This window comes from Glycine max, chromosome 14 (genome assembly GCF_000004515.6).
Source record: "Glycine max cultivar Williams 82 chromosome 14, Glycine_max_v4.0, whole genome shotgun sequence".
NCBI classification, from domain to species: Eukaryota; Viridiplantae; Streptophyta; class Magnoliopsida; order Fabales; family Fabaceae; genus Glycine; species Glycine max.
Window position 1 is genome coordinate 6,075,780 of NC_038250.2, and position 19,214 is coordinate 6,094,993.

The 19,214-nt window shown below is 33.7% G+C and overlaps 1 protein-coding gene across 8 annotated transcripts; it reads right to left on the reverse strand.

The window, feature by feature from the left end:
• Window positions 1-1,803: 1,803 nt before the first annotated feature.
• On the reverse strand, window positions 1,804-13,580 carry LOC100796783 (U-box domain-containing protein 6-like). Of its 8 annotated transcripts, none has more exons than XM_014766491.3 (6): window positions 13,317-13,565; window positions 13,136-13,245; window positions 12,993-13,066; window positions 7,681-7,866; window positions 2,492-2,599; window positions 1,832-2,332 (listed from the first exon to the last, which is right to left on the reverse strand). In XM_014766491.3, exons 1-6 carry the CDS (start codon window positions 13,361-13,363, stop codon window positions 1,934-1,936), a joined length of 924 nt encoding a protein of 307 aa, XP_014621977.1. In that variant the 5' UTR covers window positions 13,364-13,565; the 3' UTR covers window positions 1,832-1,933. The 8 variants fall into 8 exon arrangements, with proteins under 8 accessions (NP_001240219.1, XP_014621977.1, XP_025981067.1 ...); XM_026125282.2 differs by having other exon boundaries at window positions 13,136-13,174; window positions 13,317-13,554; XM_014766493.3 differs by having other exon boundaries at window positions 7,681-7,872; window positions 13,136-13,174; window positions 13,317-13,554.
• Window positions 13,581-19,214: the final 5,634 nt, after the last annotated feature.

Below are 19,214 nucleotides of genomic sequence, written 5' to 3' on the forward strand. Positions count from 1 at the left end.
TGTCTTATCAATGAGATCTAGTTCAATTTGTGCTATGAGTTGTTATAAACTTTTTATATATGTCTTTGATTTTCATGAATAGAAAAAATAAATTAACTATATTTTCTAAAGGTTTAAATATGTATTTAGTTTCTATAATTATGCACTTTTTTATTTTGATCATTGAAAGTTTATTTTTTTATTTTACTCATTGTAAATTAATATTTTTTAATTTTGTTTCATGTATTTTTATTTATTTGTAGTCTCTGTAAATTTGTAATATTTTAATTTGAGTCGTTTAAAGTACAAATTTATAAGAATAAAAAAATAGATCTTAAAAGGACAAACAATTGAAAAATACAAAGTTACAGGAATTAAAAAAAACTTACATAAATCAAAATCAAAAAAATATAAACTTATAAGAAACAAAATTTTAAAAAAATGCGAACACATAGACTAAATTGATAACATTTTTCTAAATATACGATAATTATTACTTTATTACTACTTGCAAGACAAAAATAATTATGATAATATTTTTTCCTGCAATAAGATACTATTATCAATGACATACTTATAATTTATATAATTTTATTTATTTATTTTTAACTATTTATAAATCAAAATTAATTATATTTATATATACACTTGATCATGTATTCAGGTGAACGTTGTATATACAAATTTTTGTGTACAGTACTATTTTCCTCGGCATTAAATTTTGTTAATATTTTATCTTTTTTGTAGAAATACCCATTTAACTTGATTATTAGGCTGAAACTTGAAGGTGGAAATCCTTGTTGATGTTTTAACTTTTAAGGGGGGATTATTCCCAGAGGTCTAAGAAGTGTAAGAAAATCTATTGGGTTTATTTTGATTATGTAATTGCAAGTGGATTGAAACTAAATAAAATTAACATTTCATTATGTAGCTTTTAGTATGTCGGAAAATAAATGAACAGGTTTTATCTCATAATCCTAAATTAAAGTGAAACAAAAAGGGAGATAATTGAATAGAAATTAAAAGTGTAAATTTCTTTTATATTACGATCAAATTATCGATTATCACGTTTGGTAAGATTATTAATTTTTGTGTAAAGAAATTTATACTCCGGCGAAAATTAGGAGTACTAAAAATAAAAAATCTTCATTTTATTCCATAATTTTAAATATGATCTTATGACAAAAAAAATGTTATTTTATTAGATATTTGCAATGAAGTTTTCAAACTATTATTAAATGCAAATAAACAAGAAATTTTTGTTTTACCAATAAATATTTAATTTTTTTAAAATATACGATTGAAAATATATGAATAAAGTATTTTAGAGAGAAAATATGAATAAAGTTAAGGATAACACAAAATGGTTTTCTCATTTGTCTCTCTTTCACTTTCTTGTATTCCTTTATTTTTTCCCACAATGATGTATTTTATATCATGCTTACTCGTCATCTCCTTTCATGTAAAGTTATACTATAAATCTTTACGAGAGTTCTACATTTAAAAGGGGAGCTACTGTTGCTTGTAGAAGCTGCGTTCCGTATGATTAAATGTTTTTTCATAAAACTCTAAAGGTGCAACTCGATTATGGTTGGTTATGTAAGTTAAGGTACCATGTTGAAGTTAGCTTAATATAAGTGGTTACATATCTACTATATAACCAATTATTATATCCACTTATTTACAGCATATTTTAGTGACTATGTACATCTTTATGAGGACAATTTATTTAGAAGTAGAATTCGTATTCGATGTTTACTTTGGGTAAAATTCTATTAGATCAGCTGCCCTTATGTATTACGAGTAAGATAAATCTTTGATTAAGTGGATTGAGGGATAATGATTTCTAAAATAGGACAAAAAAATCACATTTTATGGATATTGGAGAGTAATTTAGTACAAACAAAACAACCTCAAGAACTAAACAATCATAAATCTCCAACTTTTGGTTTGGTCATTGACTTGATTCATCCACAACCAACTCATGCTCTAAGGATTGGTCATGACATTCATGTTTCGGGGAGTGGCTTCCATTTTGAAACTGACAATTGGATTTCCCATGTTTGACCAAGAGATACAAAAGGTATTGTAGAAGCTCCTTCTGCTTTAGGTTTTCTTCACTGACTTCTTCAAGTTGCTTCTTAAGAGTTGCTTTCTCTACTAAGAGAGAAAACGGGGATTTGATCTCCAATCTAGAAGTTGCAATTTGAATAGCTTCAAGTTCTTCCTTTTGTACAGATGCTGAATCAGGAAAATTCTTCTCAAGCAGTGAAAGTAGTACTTTTCTAGCCTCGTCTTCGGCAAATTCCAGGGAAAATTCTGTACCCCGAAGGTCATGTAGTATTGCAGATATCTGTAGGCCAATTCCAAGTCTCAAATAGTGTTACCAAGTTGCACAAATCACAAAGTCATGAAAATACAAACAGCAAGTGGAATATATGGCACAAAAAAAACTAAAAAGCTATAAACATATTCCAATGGTGTATAAAGCTAATTAAATACTATAACCAACCTTGCCAGCCAATGGTATCGGAACCGCATTTTGAATCTGAACCAGATACAACTCAAAAGCATTTCTTACTTTTTGACATCTTGAAAGTATCTTGTGCGATGTGATTGCCTAACCAGTTTGCAAATTAATTCAGTTATTTCAAAACAACATTCCCTAGTATGGACTGTTGAAGATAGTGTAAAACTGTATGAAAGAAGAAGCTATCGAAAACATAATGCAAGTATTTTATTTACGCAAAAATGGCACAAGGCTCAGTATTGGAAGATCAAGAATGCATCCCAAAAGTGTGTTTATTACGTAATAGCTGCAGTATATATCTGTACATGAAGAATGCTTTAGTTAGTTACAACTAATCATCTTAACTAACCTAACAGAATTACCTAACTTTCACATGGTGCAGCTAAGATCCCCCCCCCCCTCAAGCTGGGAATGGATATTCATCATTCCCAGCTTGTTACAAAGGTTTTGAAAAACAATAGGAGGCAAAGCTTTTGTGAAGATATCCACGAGCTGCAAGGAAGACGAGACTGGGAGTAGTTTAAGGAGGCACATGGTGACTTTCTGACGGACTATATGGCAGTCTATCTCGATGTGCTTTGTGCGTTCATGGAAGACGGGATTAGTGGCAATCTGTATTGCTGATTGATTATCACAATAGATGGTAGCTGGTTTAGTGAAGTTGAGTCGGAAGTCTTGAAGAAGGTAAGTCAACCACTGTAGTTCACAGGTGGTTGAAGCTAAGGCTCGATACTCAGCCTCCGAAGAGCTGCGCGAAACTGTCGACTGCTTTTTGGATTGCCATGAAATGAGAGATGAACCTAAGTATACCACGAAACCGGTGGTGGATTTCCTGGAATCTTGACAACCTGCCCAGTCCGAGTCACTAAAGGCTCGGAGCTGAGGAGTTCCGGTGGCGAAGAGGAAGATGCATGAGCCTGGCGTTCCCTTGAGATATCGAAGTACCCGATAAGCAGCTTGAAGATGAGCACTTGTGGGGCTAGACATATACTAGCTAAGCTGTTGCACGGCGTACATGATGTCAGGACGAGTATTGGTGAGGTATATGAGTCTGCCGACGAGCCTTCGGTAGGAAGAAGAAGCTTCTGCTGATAATGGGGTGCCTGTTGCAGCTTGTAGCTTGGTGGAGTAATCCATTGGAGTTGCATTTGGTCGACAACCAAGCATTCCCGAATCGGATAATATGTCCAAAGCATACTTCCTTTTACATAAATGGATGCCTGAAGAAGAACGTGCGATTTCTAGACCAAGGAAGTATTTCAAATTCCCGAGGTCTTTGATCTTGAATGCTTGATCAAGAAGTATGATTACATCTTGTATTTCAGAGTCGCTGTTTCCAGTTAAAATAATATCTTCCACATATACTAGGAGTATTGTGGTAATAGAGCCAGTGAAACGTAGAAAAAGGGAATGGTCTGAATGGGACTGCTTAAAACCATGAGATGTTAGAAGACCCGATAACTTCGTGAACCATTGACGGCTCGCTTGTTTGAGTCCATAGAGTGAACGCTGCAATCGACATACCATTTGCGAGTTCGGAACCGATAATCCAGGTGGGACCTGCATATAAACTTCTTCATCTAACTCGCCATGAAGGAAGGCGTTATTAACATCCAATTGCCTTAAATGCCACTGGTTAAGGGCAGCCAGGGCAAGGAGGAGACGAACCGTGGTTAGCTTTGCTACTGGAAAGAATGTATCAAGATAGTCGAGCCCCTCCATTTGTGTGTAGCCTTTTGCTACTAGACGTGCCTTGTACCTTTCTATGGAACCATCTACTCGATGTTTGATCTTATATATCCATCTGCACCCAATTGCGGTCTTATGAGGAGGAAGAGGAGTAAGTCTCCAGGTGTCGTTGGATTGCAGAGCTTGTAGTTCAGCATTCATCGCCTTAATCCAGCAGTCATGCTGAGAAGCTTCGGCATAGGAGGAAGGCTCTACTGTGGATGAGATTGACATGACAAAGTGTTTGTGTGTGGGTGACAGTCGTGAGTAAGAAAGAACCGAGCTTAGAGGATACCGAGAACTCGTTGAAGCATCAGTATTGTGTGAAGAGAGATCATGGTGGTAATCTTGTAAGTAGGTTGGTGCGTGTTTGGTTCGTGTTGAACGTCTGGGTTCATGTTTGGTTCGTTGTGAGGAAGCAAGTTCATTCGTTGAAGTGGGTTGTAAGGAAGTGTGATCTGCGGGTTCTTGTATCGTGGGCTGTGGTTGTGTAGTTTCTATAGTTGGGTCATATTGACTATTGTAAAAGGATCCCGGGAGAGGTGTACTGGATTCTAAGTGTGAGTGTTGTGTTTCAGTGATTTGCGGAAAATGATCTTCATAAAAGACAACATTTCATGATGTGATGATGCTATGCGAATGCAAGTTATAGACCAGATATCCTTTTGTATTTGATTTGAAACCAATGAAGATGCATGGGTGTGCCCTAGGGTCTAGTTTCTTTCGGTTTGCTTTAAGCGTGCTAGCATAACATAAGCAACCAAAGATGCGAAGGTGTGATATCTCTGGTAAATGTCTATGAAGCTTTTCATATGGAGATATGTTATGTAAGAAGGGAGTGGGTATGCAATTTACTAAATATGTAGCGTGTAACAGCGCATAACACCAAAAGTTAGGTGGTAAGTTAGCCTGAAATAAGAGTGCACGTGTTACATTGAGCAAATGCTGGTGTTTGCGTTCTGCAATACCATTTTGTTCAGGCGTTTCTACACATGTGGTTTGATGCATGATTCCTTTTGAGGCATAGAAGCTGGGCATGAGAAACTCAGGTCCATTGTCACTTCTTATCATTTTGATTTTTCTATTATATTGTGTTTCAATAGAAGCAATGAAGCTTACGATGATGTGTCGGGTTTCGGCCTTAGTGTGCATAAGATGTACCCATGTGAATCTCGAATGATCATCGACAATGGTTAAGAAATACTTGTGATCGTGCATAGATGGCTTTGAGCAAGGACCCCATATATCCATGTGAAGTAAATCAAAAATATGAGATGCATGTGAAATGCTAGAGAAAAAGGGAAGTTTCTTGTGTTTCGCATAATGACACGTATTACATACAAAGTTTTTATCATTTTGCAGAATGGGGTAATGAGGTTTCATACATTGTAGTCGTTCTGTTGAGAGATGGCCCATTCGAAAATGCCAAAGATCTATAGGGATAATATTGCATTTAGGGTGAATAATAGTCGAGCAAATGGCTTTGTCTGTCTGGTCTGGTATGAGGTGATAAAGGCCATGTCTCTCTTCAACTATACCAATCTTCATACGATTGCTTGCATCCTGTAGCATGCATGAGGTGGAAGAGAAGATTAATGCACAATTAGTGGAAGATACTAGCTTAGAAATAGAAATGAGATTGAAAGTAAACGTGGGTATGTATAAAACATTGAATAGGGTTATGGTTCTTGAGAGGTGCACAGTGCCTGAGTGAGTAGCATGAACATGATGACCATTAGGGAGCTTTACTGTAACTGGGTTGATGCGTTCAAACGAATGAAGGTTATTCAGGGAACAAGTTACATGGTCTGTTGCTCCTGAATCTAGTATCCAGGAGCTTGTGAAAGGTTGAAACATACCTAGGCTGGAAGGTTTATCGATGGCGCAAGACGAAATTGAGGCAACCTATTTTGTTTGCTCCGATGCCGTGTTTCCGGCTGATGACTGCTGGATTAAAGTGAGAAGGGCTTTGTACTGCTCAGGCGAGAATCGCACGAGGTCCTGGGACTCATGATGCTGATTTTGATCTTCCAAGGGTTTGCTATCCATTGTCATCATGTTATTCACAGTGGGTCTTCCATTGTAGGGTTTATACCCTAGCGGATATCCATGCTTTCGGTAGCACACATCAAAGGTGTGGCCTGTCTTACCACGGTGAGTACATGTTTTTCTTCCACCCATGCTTTTGTTTCTTGCTTCGTGGTTAAGAGGCATACCATGCTTCTTGTAACAGACATTTTCGGTGTGATCGATACGTCCACAGTGATCGCAGATGGTTTTTGTAGCATTAATGGAAATATCTTTAGGCTCAAAGTTGAGGTTAGGAGAGGAATTACCTAGCAGTTGTCGTTTTTGTTGCGCCACATACGAGAAGATTTTCGATATGGCTGGTATAGGGTCCATGAGCAGCACATGAGACCGAATGTTGGTGTATTGTTCATTCAAGCCACGCAAGAATTGCATAGCTCAGTCTTCAAGCTTTCTTTGTGCAATAATGGCAAAGGCGGAGCAAGAACACCTAATGTTGCAGGTACAGACTGGGTCAGGTCTGAAGTTTTCTATTTCATCCCAAATCACGCACAGCCGAGTGAAGTATTCCGTCACCGAGAGAGCTCCTTGCCTTAATGTCGATGCTTCTTGCTGGAGATCAGAGATTCTCAAGAGGTCTCCTTGCGAATATCTCGACTTCAGATCTCTCTAAATGTCTTCAGCTTTGTCCATCCAGAGTATGCTTTGCCTTATGGAAGTAGCAACAGAGTGAACTATCCAAGATACCACCATATTGTTGCACCGGTGCCAAGCTCCGTACGTCCTATCTGTTTTCAGTGGTTCCAGCGCGCTTCCGTCTACGAACTCTATCTTGTTTTTGGCGCTTAGTGCAGTAATCATGGAACGACTCCATGAACGGTAGTTGGTTGAATCCAGTACCGGGGAGACGAGTGCAGTGGATGGGTTTTCGCTTGGATGAAGGTACAAGTAACTTTCGATATTGTTGAATGTTTCTTCGTTCATGATGGAAGCGTTTGGAGGAAGAAAAGAGTTGGTGAGTGCGCAGCAGAGCTCTTCGTTAGAAGAGCTCTGATACCATGTTGAAGATAGTGTAAAACTGTATGAAAGAAGAAGCTATCGAAAACATAATGCAGGTATTTTATTTACGCAGAAATGGCATAAGGCTCAGTATTGGAAGATCAAGAATGCATCCCAAAAGTGTGTTTATTACATAATAGCTGCAGTATATATTTGTACATGAAGAATGCTTTAGTTAGTTACAACTAATCATCTTAACTAACCTAACAGAATTACCTAACTTTCACATGGTGCAACTAAGATGGACAATAATAATTATGAAGTAGTCAAAGATTATAGCAGGCAATTTATATATCAAATTAAGTTACAATTGATCTCTCAATATCAGAGTCAAGGTTTCAAGTTCAAAAGTGTACCAGGTAGAGTTTACTGCACTTGGAACAATGTTTGATAATTGACTTGGCTTCAGCCAAAGTGAAATTTAATGAGCACAATGCCTGCACCGCTAGCATACAATTTGGTCGAGCAGATTCGATGGCTAAAATTACATGCAAAATTCTATCAATGAGTCTATGAAGCTCCAAGCATATTGAACGATGTACCTGCGTCTTAGAGAGAAAAGTTAAAAATTTGAATGGTGTATTTCATATATTCAACCCTTAATTAAAATTGAATACAAAAAGGAGCATTTATAGTAGCTGCCCGTATCAATACAACTGGCCAAGGCTAATAGAAAAATAACAAACTATTATATTTAGTAAAACAGAAATCAAAGAATATTCTGCTGTTGTAACAATGAAAAAGGAAACAAAATGAAAAATTGATATTTTCATAATCTATCCTAATACCCCCCCCCCCCTCAAACTCAAGGTGGAGGGTTGCTAGAGAAATCTTGGACATTAAGTTTGCCTCTTAGCAACTCAAATCTAGTTGGGGAGAGAGGCTTGGTCAGTATATCAACCCATTGATCCAAGACTGGAATATGATAAATGAGAAGCTGTTTGGACATGACCCTTTCTCTAACAAAGAAGACATCAATCTCCATATGTTTAGTTTTACTGTGAAAAACATGATTGTGAGCAATAGCTACTGCACTCTAATTGTCACAGAGCAGTATTGGAGTAGAGAAGGGAACCTGGAGTTCCTGTAATAGAGCTTGAACCCAAGTTAACTCAGCTAAGGTTTGAGCTATACTGCGATATTCAACCTCAGTGTTGGATCTGGCTGTAACTTGTTGTTTTCTTGACCACTAAGAGATCAAATTAGGACCAAAGAAAATAGCAGAGCCAGAGGTTGATCTTCTGTCATCAACATCAAAAGCCCAATCAGCATCGCACATGGCTGTAATTGATAAAGGTTTCCCAACAACAACAGGTTTCATGAGAAGGCCATGGGAGAGGGTGCCCTTAAGATACCTTAGGATTCTCTTGACTGCCCCCCAATGAATGTCTAAGGGATTTTCCATGAATTGGCAAACTTTATTAACAACAAAGGCAATTTTTGGTCTTGTTAGAGTAACATACTGTAAAGCACTAACTATAGATCTATAAAGAGTAGGATCCTGAAATAAATCACCACCAGTTTTAGACAATTTGCAAGAAGAGGCCATAGGAGAAGAAATAGAATGAGCTTTAGTCATGTGAGTCATGTCTCAAAGGTCTTTAATGTACTTGCTTTGAGTCATGAGAAGAGACCTATCAGGTATATGCTTGATCTCAATACCCAAGAAATAGTCCAATTGACCTAGCTGTTTGAGAGAGAATGCATAATTAAGTTGAGTTGTAATCTGCTGGATGAGAGAAGGTGAGTTGTCGGTGATGATAATATCATCCACATATACTAGAAGAAAAATAGTGTGAGCTTGATGCTTATACATGAACAAGGATGGATCACATTTGCTAGCTTGAAATCCAAACTGAATCAAAGTAATTTTTAGTCGGTCAAACCACTGCCTTAGTGCTTGTTTCGGCTCATAAAGGGCCTTGTTAAGCTTACAAACAAGAGATTTGTCTTCAACTTCAAATCCTGGAGGATGCAGCATGTAAACTGTTTCATCTAAAAGGCCATTGAGGAAAGCATTATTTACATCCAACTGAAATAACTTCCAATTATTAGTAAGGGCAAGAGTAATGATAAGCCTAATAGTGATAGGTTTAACAACAGGATAAAATGTCTCATGAAAGTCAAAACCATGGACTTGGTGAAAGCCCTTGGCCACTAGCCGAGCTTTGTACTTGTTGATGGACCTATCCGCATTTTCTTTGATCCGAAAAACCCATTTACACCCTATTGTCTTTCTATTAGAGGGCAAGGGAACTAAATCCCAGGTGTGATTCTTTAGTAAGGCAGCATATTCAAGTTGCATGGTAGAAAACCAATTTGGATCAGCGAGAGCCTATTTAACACCTTTTGGTTCACTATGAGCCAAAAATAATGAATGATGAATTCGAGGAGTATGTATCCCTGATTTGGACCTGGTTTGCATAGGATGAGCATTGGTAGTTCTAGAAACAGGTTCACCATGTTCACTAGATTCACGAGGGGATGAGGAATCAGATTCAAGTTGTGACACAGATGTAGGATTGGTTTCATTATTATGGAGATTGTTATTTGAGGACAAAATAGGTCACTGTAGCGAAACAACAACAGAGATGGGAGAGAAAATAGAAAGCTGATGTGTAGGGGTTGGAGAGGTCAAAGGGGAGTTATGACAAGGTGGAGACAAGTCAGGAGTAAGAGTAAAATATTGAGAGAAAGAGGTAGCCTGAGTAGGACTTTGCTTGAAAAGAACACTATATGGAAATCTCATTTCATTAAAAATGAAATATTTGGGAAGATGAATAGCCTAGAAATACACATTCTTGTGATCTGAAATCAAGTTTGTGGGTATTGTAAGGTCTTAAGAAAGGGAAACTAGCACACCCAAAAGTTCTTAGAAATTTATAGTCAGGTGATTTGTTAAACAAGACTGTGAAAGGAATGTTAAAATTTAAAGATGCAGTAGGTAGTCTATTAATTAAATATACTACAATAATGAAAGCAAAGTCCCAAAAGGCAAGAGGCAAAGAAGCATGATGAAGGAGTGTAAGACCAAGTTCAACAATGTGTCTATGCTTTCTTTCAACCACACCATTTTGATGGTGTGTGTGGGGGCAAATCAATCTATGAGTGATGCCATGATTAGACAAAAAGGTAGTGAAAGGCTTGTATTCTCCCCCCCAGTCAGATTGGACATTTTTTATTTTGTGGTTTAGTTGAAGTTCCACCATAGTCTTGAATTGTTGAAAAACAAAAAGCGTCTTAGATTTTGATTTCAAAGGATATATCCATGTAAATTTAGAATAAACATCAATAAAGAAAACATAGTAAGTATAACCAGAGTGTGAGGTAATATGAGAGGGTCCCCACAAATCAATAAAAATTAATTCCAAGGGAGTATTGAATAGAGCAATGTTACAATGATTAAGGACAAGTTTAAGAACATGAGCATTAGGATGACCAAGCCTAGTATGCCACAAAGTGTAAGAACTAGGGGTCAAAGAAACATTTGAAACTTTATTTTACATCACTAGAATTAAAAGCAACCCTAGAGCTAGATGACAAATCAGCAGAACTTGAAGGTGATTTAATTGCAGAGGACAACAACACAGATGGCTCTTGAAGCTTTAGGTTAGGAAAGGAATATAGACCATCAACACCAACAACACCTTGAAGCAAAGTTTCATGAGTCCCCTAAGATTTGGCAAGACAATGATAAGGGTGAAATTCAAAGAAAACATAATTGTCCTTGGCAAATTTGCTCACACTTAACAAATTTTTGGTAATAGATGGGAGATGAAGTAAGTTGTTTAGTCTAAAACAAACATTTGAGTTAATAGGAGATAGAAAAGAAGAAAAACCAGAACCATTAATATGCAAATCTTGATCGTTTCCAACGAAAATTTGGTTCAGACCCTCAAAGTGACCTAGCTGATGGATGTTCTGAGGCTCATCGATGACATGAAATGATGCACCTGAGTCAGGGATCCATGCAGAATGGGCAGCACCTGTAGAAGAGACACTAGTAAGCATGGCACTAGGAGTAACTGAGGTGACATTAATATCCTAATTGGAGTTTTTCAAATTGGGATTCACCCAAGTGTTGGAAGTTCTGTTGTTGAACTGAGAATGACTAATCTGCACTGCTTGTAGAGTCTTAGGATCATAGAGCACAAGAGACTCATGAGGATGATAATTTGAATCACCTTATAAAAGCAAATGTTGGCAGTGTGACCATATTTCAAGCAAATTTGGCATTGGAAGTTCGCAAAATGTCTTCCATGGCCCCTCCCATTACCGCCGCCACGACAACGACCATTGTTGCCACGACCTCCACCGCCGCGACCATATCCACCATTAGAATTATTGCGAGTGCTAGTATCATTTGAGTTAGGGAGCACGTACCCTTGAGTGTAATTGATAGAGGGAGCAAATGATTGTTTACAAAATCTGTTGGCTCGAGATTCATGTGCAAGAAGGAGAGCCTCAACTTCAGCGACAAGAGGAGTCTCGAACTTGCTTTCAATAATAGAGATCACTGGTGCATAATCCTGCCTTCAAGAATGGCATCGACGTGTTCTTCATGAGGTACTGGATAGCCTACGCCTGTAAGTTCGTCAACAATGTTCTTGATATGCGATAAGAACTCACGCATCGTCTTGCCGTCAAGGAAGGTGGAGCGAAGGTTAGTGCGAAGTTGGCGAGCACGCGCCTTCATCTGCATATGGAAGTACTCATGAATTTTATCCCAGACTTGATACGAGTGAATCGAGCCAATGACTTGAGAGAGAACTGACTTCGACAATGTTGATTGAAGCCATGTGAGGAGCGTTTGGTCTTGGACTTCCCAAGCCTCATACTCGAGATTCACTTTGTTCGCGACGCGATCTTCATCAGTGAGATATCACTGAGGAATTGAAAGGTTAACGACAAATCGCTGAAGTTTGTGTAATTTGATGACAGGTTCAATTTGTTGTTTCCAGTGTATTTAATTAGAGTCATCAAGTTTCTCAACGATTGAGTTGGGAAAAGATTGAGGTGCGAAAGGGGAAAGATTCAAGGTAGCCATAGACAAAAAAAAAGAGCTGGGTTAAAAAAAATTAGGGTTTACCACTAGATCAAATGGCTCTGGATATCATCTTAGAGAGAAAAGTTAAAAATCTGAATGGTGTATTTCATATATTCAACCCTTAATTAAAACTGAATACAAAAGGGAGCATTTATAGTAGTTGCCCTTATCAATACAACTGGTCAAGGCTGATAGCAAAATAACAAACTATTATATCTAGTAAAACAGAAACCAAAGAATATTCTGCTGATATAACAGAATAAAAAAGGAAACAGAATGAAAAACTAATATTTTTCATAATCTATACTAATACTGCGCAAATAAAAATATGAATTAATTATAATCACATTAACGTGATGTATATGTATGTTTTACAAAATTTCATCTCTTATGGCTCTTTCTAAGCAAATGAAATTAACTCATCAACTATTTTGGCTGCACTTATTCAACTTCTAATATATATCTAACATTATTGTTAGTAATTGAACACTATGGTATTTCTACAATCAAGATTATCAGGTAATGAAAATTTTGCTGTTCTATACAAATTGTCTAAAATGCTATGAATTTTTCTTTTTCTATTGGTCATTTTCAGTCTTGAAATTCAAGAACAGAACTTACATGCATCATAGGGGGTTTTGCTGTTGTTTTTCCATCTTGAAGTTTCACCTCGGTAATTTGTATAATAAAGATTTCTATTAAAGGTCAACATAGATTAAAGAAGTGAAACTCTAATTCTGAACAAAGAATATCACAAAAAGTACCTATGTAACTGTGTCTAAGTTTTGTCCAAAATACAGTTCCTGGAAACAATTTAGGATTATCAGATGGCCATTTAAGATGTTGGTCCTGAATTTGATAACTGAGAGACACCCTTTGCTTAGAAATTAAAACTTGTTAGTGATATTGGCATTCATGATAACCGAAACAGAGATTTGATGGTACCTTAACTTTACAGCAGCTTGGAATTGGAATCTCCAAATCTGTTGCATTGTTACTAGACATCTTAAGTTCTTAACTGTAGAGTTGAACTCAGAGACAGCACATGGCAGGAGCAACAAAGGGAAGAAGAAAAGTGCTCATGGGTATGCTGTTGAACTCAACATATATCTTGAGCCGCCACACGTTAAAAGAACACAGTTTATAGCAGCAGAGATATACCAGTCAATAATTGAGACATTTTGCATTATTGCACTTAGAAGAAAATGGTATCCTTTTGATTTTTCCTCGTGTCCTTTTCTCATTAATTAATACCTTATGGCAAGGGTAGTTTCTAAAGCTTTTACAACACATTGACCATATCCTATTTCTCAAGGAAGAAAATTTTGATAACTACCCATTAAACCATCACCAATAGAACAAATGAAAAGTATGTTTTGGTTAGAAATTTCCTTTATTGCTCTGAGTAATATTCCCAGTCTCGGCTTGTTTTTGTTAACTCTTTTCTCGTGTGCAAGACTGATAGTGAAATCTGAACGGAAGGCCGGCCCAATAGACAGTTTTTCAGATGTGCAACTTTTTTTACCAAAGTAGCCAAATATTATCATAATTAATTTTCATTAAAGAAACTTATTTATTACTTTTAATAGAATTTTTTCTTTCAAACACTTTCTTTTTTTTTAGAATAAAGATATCCTCTACTAGAGATCGAAATTCTTGGAGGGCTTTGAAGCCTCCTCTCATCAAATGGTTAGCCATTAATTATGGCTGTGGTGATCATAAATAATGTCTAACCATTTTATGGAGGATGCATTGTTTTTTATTTTCTTTGCCTGCAATGACTCCACGGCATTATGTAATTGTTGGTACCTCTGGTTCCATTTTATTTATAAAAGTTTATTGCTAAACAAAAAAAAAATCTTTATTGGAAGTAACCATGTTTAAGTATAGTAGAATTAACGTGGGTGACAAAATTTTTCTTCCAAAGTATTTAACACGCTTAATACTCAATACTTAAATCTGATACCACCGATTAAATTAAAGTAATTCAACCTCAATTGATTCATGCTTATCAAACATATTTCATCTACAAAACTCTCATATTTGTACACTTCAACTAACATAACCTTAACTATTAAATGTCCTATTTGTACATTAATTTGTTAAAAAATCATACAATAATTTATACAGCTACACTTTTTTTTAACCTTTTTGTTATTATATCCTATATTCTTTCTTTTTTTTCCTCGTGATTGTAAATTGTTAAGATTTATTTTACATTTTATTGAATAAATAACATTATTTTCTAAAAAAATTTAACCTTCCCAAACAAATGTGATTGGTCTAAAACCCAAAACAAATGTTATTGGTCGCATTAAACAATGATAATTAATCAGAAGAAAAGAATCTGGGTCCACCAAAACATCAATGAAAAATAAAAGGGTGACCACAATCCAACAATAGAAGTCTAAGCTTCTAAAAAAATAAAATTTATGAAAAAATACAGAAGGGGACAGGGAGTTTCCCAGGTCTGTGTTCGGCTAGGCAAACGCAGAGAGTTTTGCATTAAAAAAAACAATGTCTAGTTCTTAAACTTTTTAAAAATTTAGTTTTATTTTTTAAATAAAAATTTAACTGATCAATATTCTTAAACATTTCAAAATGTAATTTTTAATCCTTAAACAAAAAAAATTATTAATTTTTTAAAATTTTTAAAATTTTAATTTTTAGTCTCTAAAGATTTTTAAAATTTAATTTTTAGTCTTCAAATGTCATTAATTTAAGGACTATAAATTAAATTTTTAAAAATTTTAAGGATTAAAACTCAATTTTAAAATTTTAGGAACTTTAACCGGTTAAATTTTTATTTAGGAACTAAATAAAATTTCTAAAAAGATTAGAAACTCGTCAAACTTTTGTTTAAGAATTAAAACTGAATTTTAAAAAAGTTTATGAACTAAAAATTTAATTAATCCTAAAAAATAATGATAAAACGTTTGGTCTCCAATGAAAAGTTAGAAGAACAAAATTACCACCCAATACTTAGTATAGATGAAATATTTTTTTGAATTTATTTCATTTTCAGTAAATTCTCAAAATTTTCTTGAATAAAATATTATATATTTTAACGGCGCTTTATAATCGCCAAAAATATACTTTTTGAAGATTAAAAGTGAAATATTTCTACATTAAAGAGACTATAATAAGATAAAAAAAATTAAAAAGACTAAAACTAAATTTAATTTTTTTTAAAATCAAAAACATATTATATCCTAGTTCTTTAGACAATAATACACCATATTATATTAAGGAACAATCAGTTTGATATCCAGATTTTTTTTTTACCAGTTTGATATCCAGATTTATTTTTACCAAAGAATAGTTTATCATATTTTCACTAAAATAATATGATAAACTTTTACAAAAGACATAATTTCATGCCTAAATTTCTACAAATTATAATTATCCTGCATCTATTTTCATATTAGGTATTAGTGAAATTAGAAAAATTGTGAATGGCTAAAATTAAAAAGGTAATTTATTTATCATTTATGTAGTTTTATATTTATTTTTTAATATAATTATTTGATGGAAACAATACTTATTTTTTATGGGACAAAAATAATAATTAAAAATTACTTAGTGAGGATAATTACTCCCATTGCCATCCGCCACTGGTTACAATGTATATAGAACTAAACATGCTAGTAATCTTCCAAAATATGTTTGGGAAAGATTATTTCTCTCCAATTCAGTTATTTTTATGGAAAAAAAGTTGGGACATTAACTGAAATTTAGTATGCAGCGCCATCATTTATAAGGAGATAAGGCTTTGTTATTATTAAAATTAAAAGTTGTAAATTACTCTGAAAAAGAAAATTTTCAAAATATAGTGATTTACTAGAAATGATTTATGTAATTCCAGCCCGAACAGAGATATTTGATGATGAGGAAACGAGTCCTATCATAGTTGGGACATCCTTTCTGTTTTGGTTTGATTAGTATTCTTTGTAAAATATATATATATATATATATATATATATATATTACATCTATTTTTTTCTTTTTTTTATAAATTTCATTACTTTCTTGAATTTTTGAAGGTTTCTTCCTTAAAAAAAGAAGAAGGGTATTATTCCTAAATAATATAAACAAGTAAGAAATAAGAAAACAAGAAAGAGTAACTTAAACGTTGGTTCTTGGCACAAGATCTTAAACTCAAGATCTCAAAATGTGAAGATCTGGGCGAAAAAGAAGCAGAGTGATTTGGATTGGAAGGAGAGTGTGTTTTGGGGGGAAAATGAAAGAAAGTTGAAGGGAAATGGAAGAAACTTGTGAATTGGGAAAGAAAGATAATTTTATTTATTTTTTAATATTAGTTATTTAATAATTAAAATATTTACTATTAATTACTTAAATTTAATTTAAAATTAATAAATATATTTAAGTGAAGTTTATTATAGAATTTACAAAAACAATTTAAGATTTCAAGTTGAAATTTATTATTAGAGAAAAAAAAAACAAAAATCTTGATACGCATATTACACTATGAGATAATAAAAAAAAGTGGTCTAAATTTTTAAAATGAGATTCACTGATAAAAATGATAAAGATGCTAGCTCTAAGCGCTTAAGAGATTGTTTAATTAACTAGTCAAATAGCATATCTAGTTCGTAATCTTTCACGTTTTGACCAAAGACAACTTTAAGGAATTGTTTATATTGTCCCTAGAATGTGGAAAGGATGCAACGACAACCATGTTTGATGAGTTATAAAAGATGAAAATAGAAGACTTGGTCAACTGGGCGAAGCTTTATTCTGATTTCTGAGGAAGAAAATGATTGATGTTGATTTGAGATGAGTAAACGACCATCAACAGCATTTTCAGCAAACGTAATAGATAATAATTGTTGTAAATTTTTTTGTAGAATAACGGGTTTTGGGAATACAGTTGAAGTATCTTATTAGTATATTGTTAACCTCAACCTGTGAGGCATCGATTATAACTATTGGATATGTTAATTAAGCCGCCCGATTAAAATGCAAGTTTAATTACCTTTTAGTTTATATAATTATAATAATTTTTTCTTTTGGTTCTTATAATTTAAAACATTTTATTTTAGCTCTTATAGTAATAATTTTTAATCCTTTTGATTTTTGTTGTCTGAATTTATTTAATGTGATTACATTTGATTATAAAACTGAAATAATGCTGTAAAATTACTAAAAAGAGATTTTTACGATTTTTAACCGCAATAAATGAAAAATAAGGCACTAGTGTGATGATTTGTCTACCATGGCTGAGCCACTTGCAGCGGAACAAGCGAGAGCCTTATTGGCTTTGAGATGGACCTGCAACGACCGTGCTTTTTTTTTTTTGGTACTTTTACTTTGCCAGTTTCATGAAAAAAAAAAAGTACAAAGACTATTGTAACATTTTTAAAAAATAAGAAACAAATATAAGAATTTTAAGATATTTTGAGGGAAAATATTTAAAAAAAAAGTGTTTTTATTTTGTAAAACGGTTTTAGTTAAATTGACGACATTAATTTAAGTTTGAGAAATAAGCATTAAATATAGGATGTATTTCGAAAATGTACTTAAATAAACTATCAATTAAAAATACTAGACAAATATTATTTTATTCGTAAGACCTGTTTGTCAAAAATATCATTGTTATATGAAATTAAAAAAATGGTTTTGTTGTTAATATATTTTTTAATTTCAGTCTTAAATCCAAACGTTAGAATTTAAAATTATAGTTTCATGTTTTTATTTTCTATATATTTAGATTTTGAGCATTCAAGGATTATATTAAATCTTAATCAATTCGAATTGAATAGAATGTAGTCACTTTGCATAGATATTTCTCCTAAAACATATTTTTTTATTTGAAAGATACTTATATATACTCCAAACCTTTATTAAAGAAATTAAATTTCTAATCGCTTAAACTTGAAAATATCTTAAATTTTACATAACCAAATACAATATTTATGATTTAAATTAACTTCAAGTGGACATGATTAAAATTATATATATATATATATATATATATATATATAAATTATAATTCCATTTTTTTTTATCTAAACAACTAAACGGATTCTTGTTAATGCATGGTAGTGGTCTTTATTAAATAACTTGATAATTGAAGAAAAATTTTAGATATAATTCAAATTAGTTCGTAAATGAATTAGCAAAAACGCACAATATATATTAAACACTTATTCGCCTCCCTACCAAAAAAAAAAACACTTATTTTCCTAACATGTTATAATTGTAATTGATATTTTAGGTATTACAATAACATTGCATTTTTTTAAGGTGACACTGTTTTGAATTCAGTACATTAAACATTTGTAGGTATAAAGTATGTGCATTCTTGGATTTTTATTTTTAATAAAGGAACAATATGTGACACGAGCAAAAGCATTTTAAATTGAGAAATGCTTGAAAGCGTGTTGAAAAGAACGTATTAAAAATTATACTATTAAAAGTCGTCCATTTTCTTTTTTCTAATATTGTATTTATAGAAATCGAATACCCGTGATCTTAAGATATAGATAATTAGATGTAGATTTTTTTTTTAAAAAAATAGATACAGATAAAAGTATTTGTTTGTCAGATTATACATGCCATCATCGTCAACAAAGGACCATGGGCATCAAATAACAGAGCACATGCTCTTTTAAGGCTTCAGTTCGGGTGTGGGGTTTGAATTTTGAGACATTATTCCCAAATGGCTTTTCAGGAAACCAGGCCAACCACTTCTTCAACACACATTCATTGTAATATATTAATTAATAATATTGGACGTACGATGGAGCTATACCCTGATATTTTTTTTTTACCATTGATGCGAAATATGCAATATGCACCAGTTTAAAATTAATGGCTAAT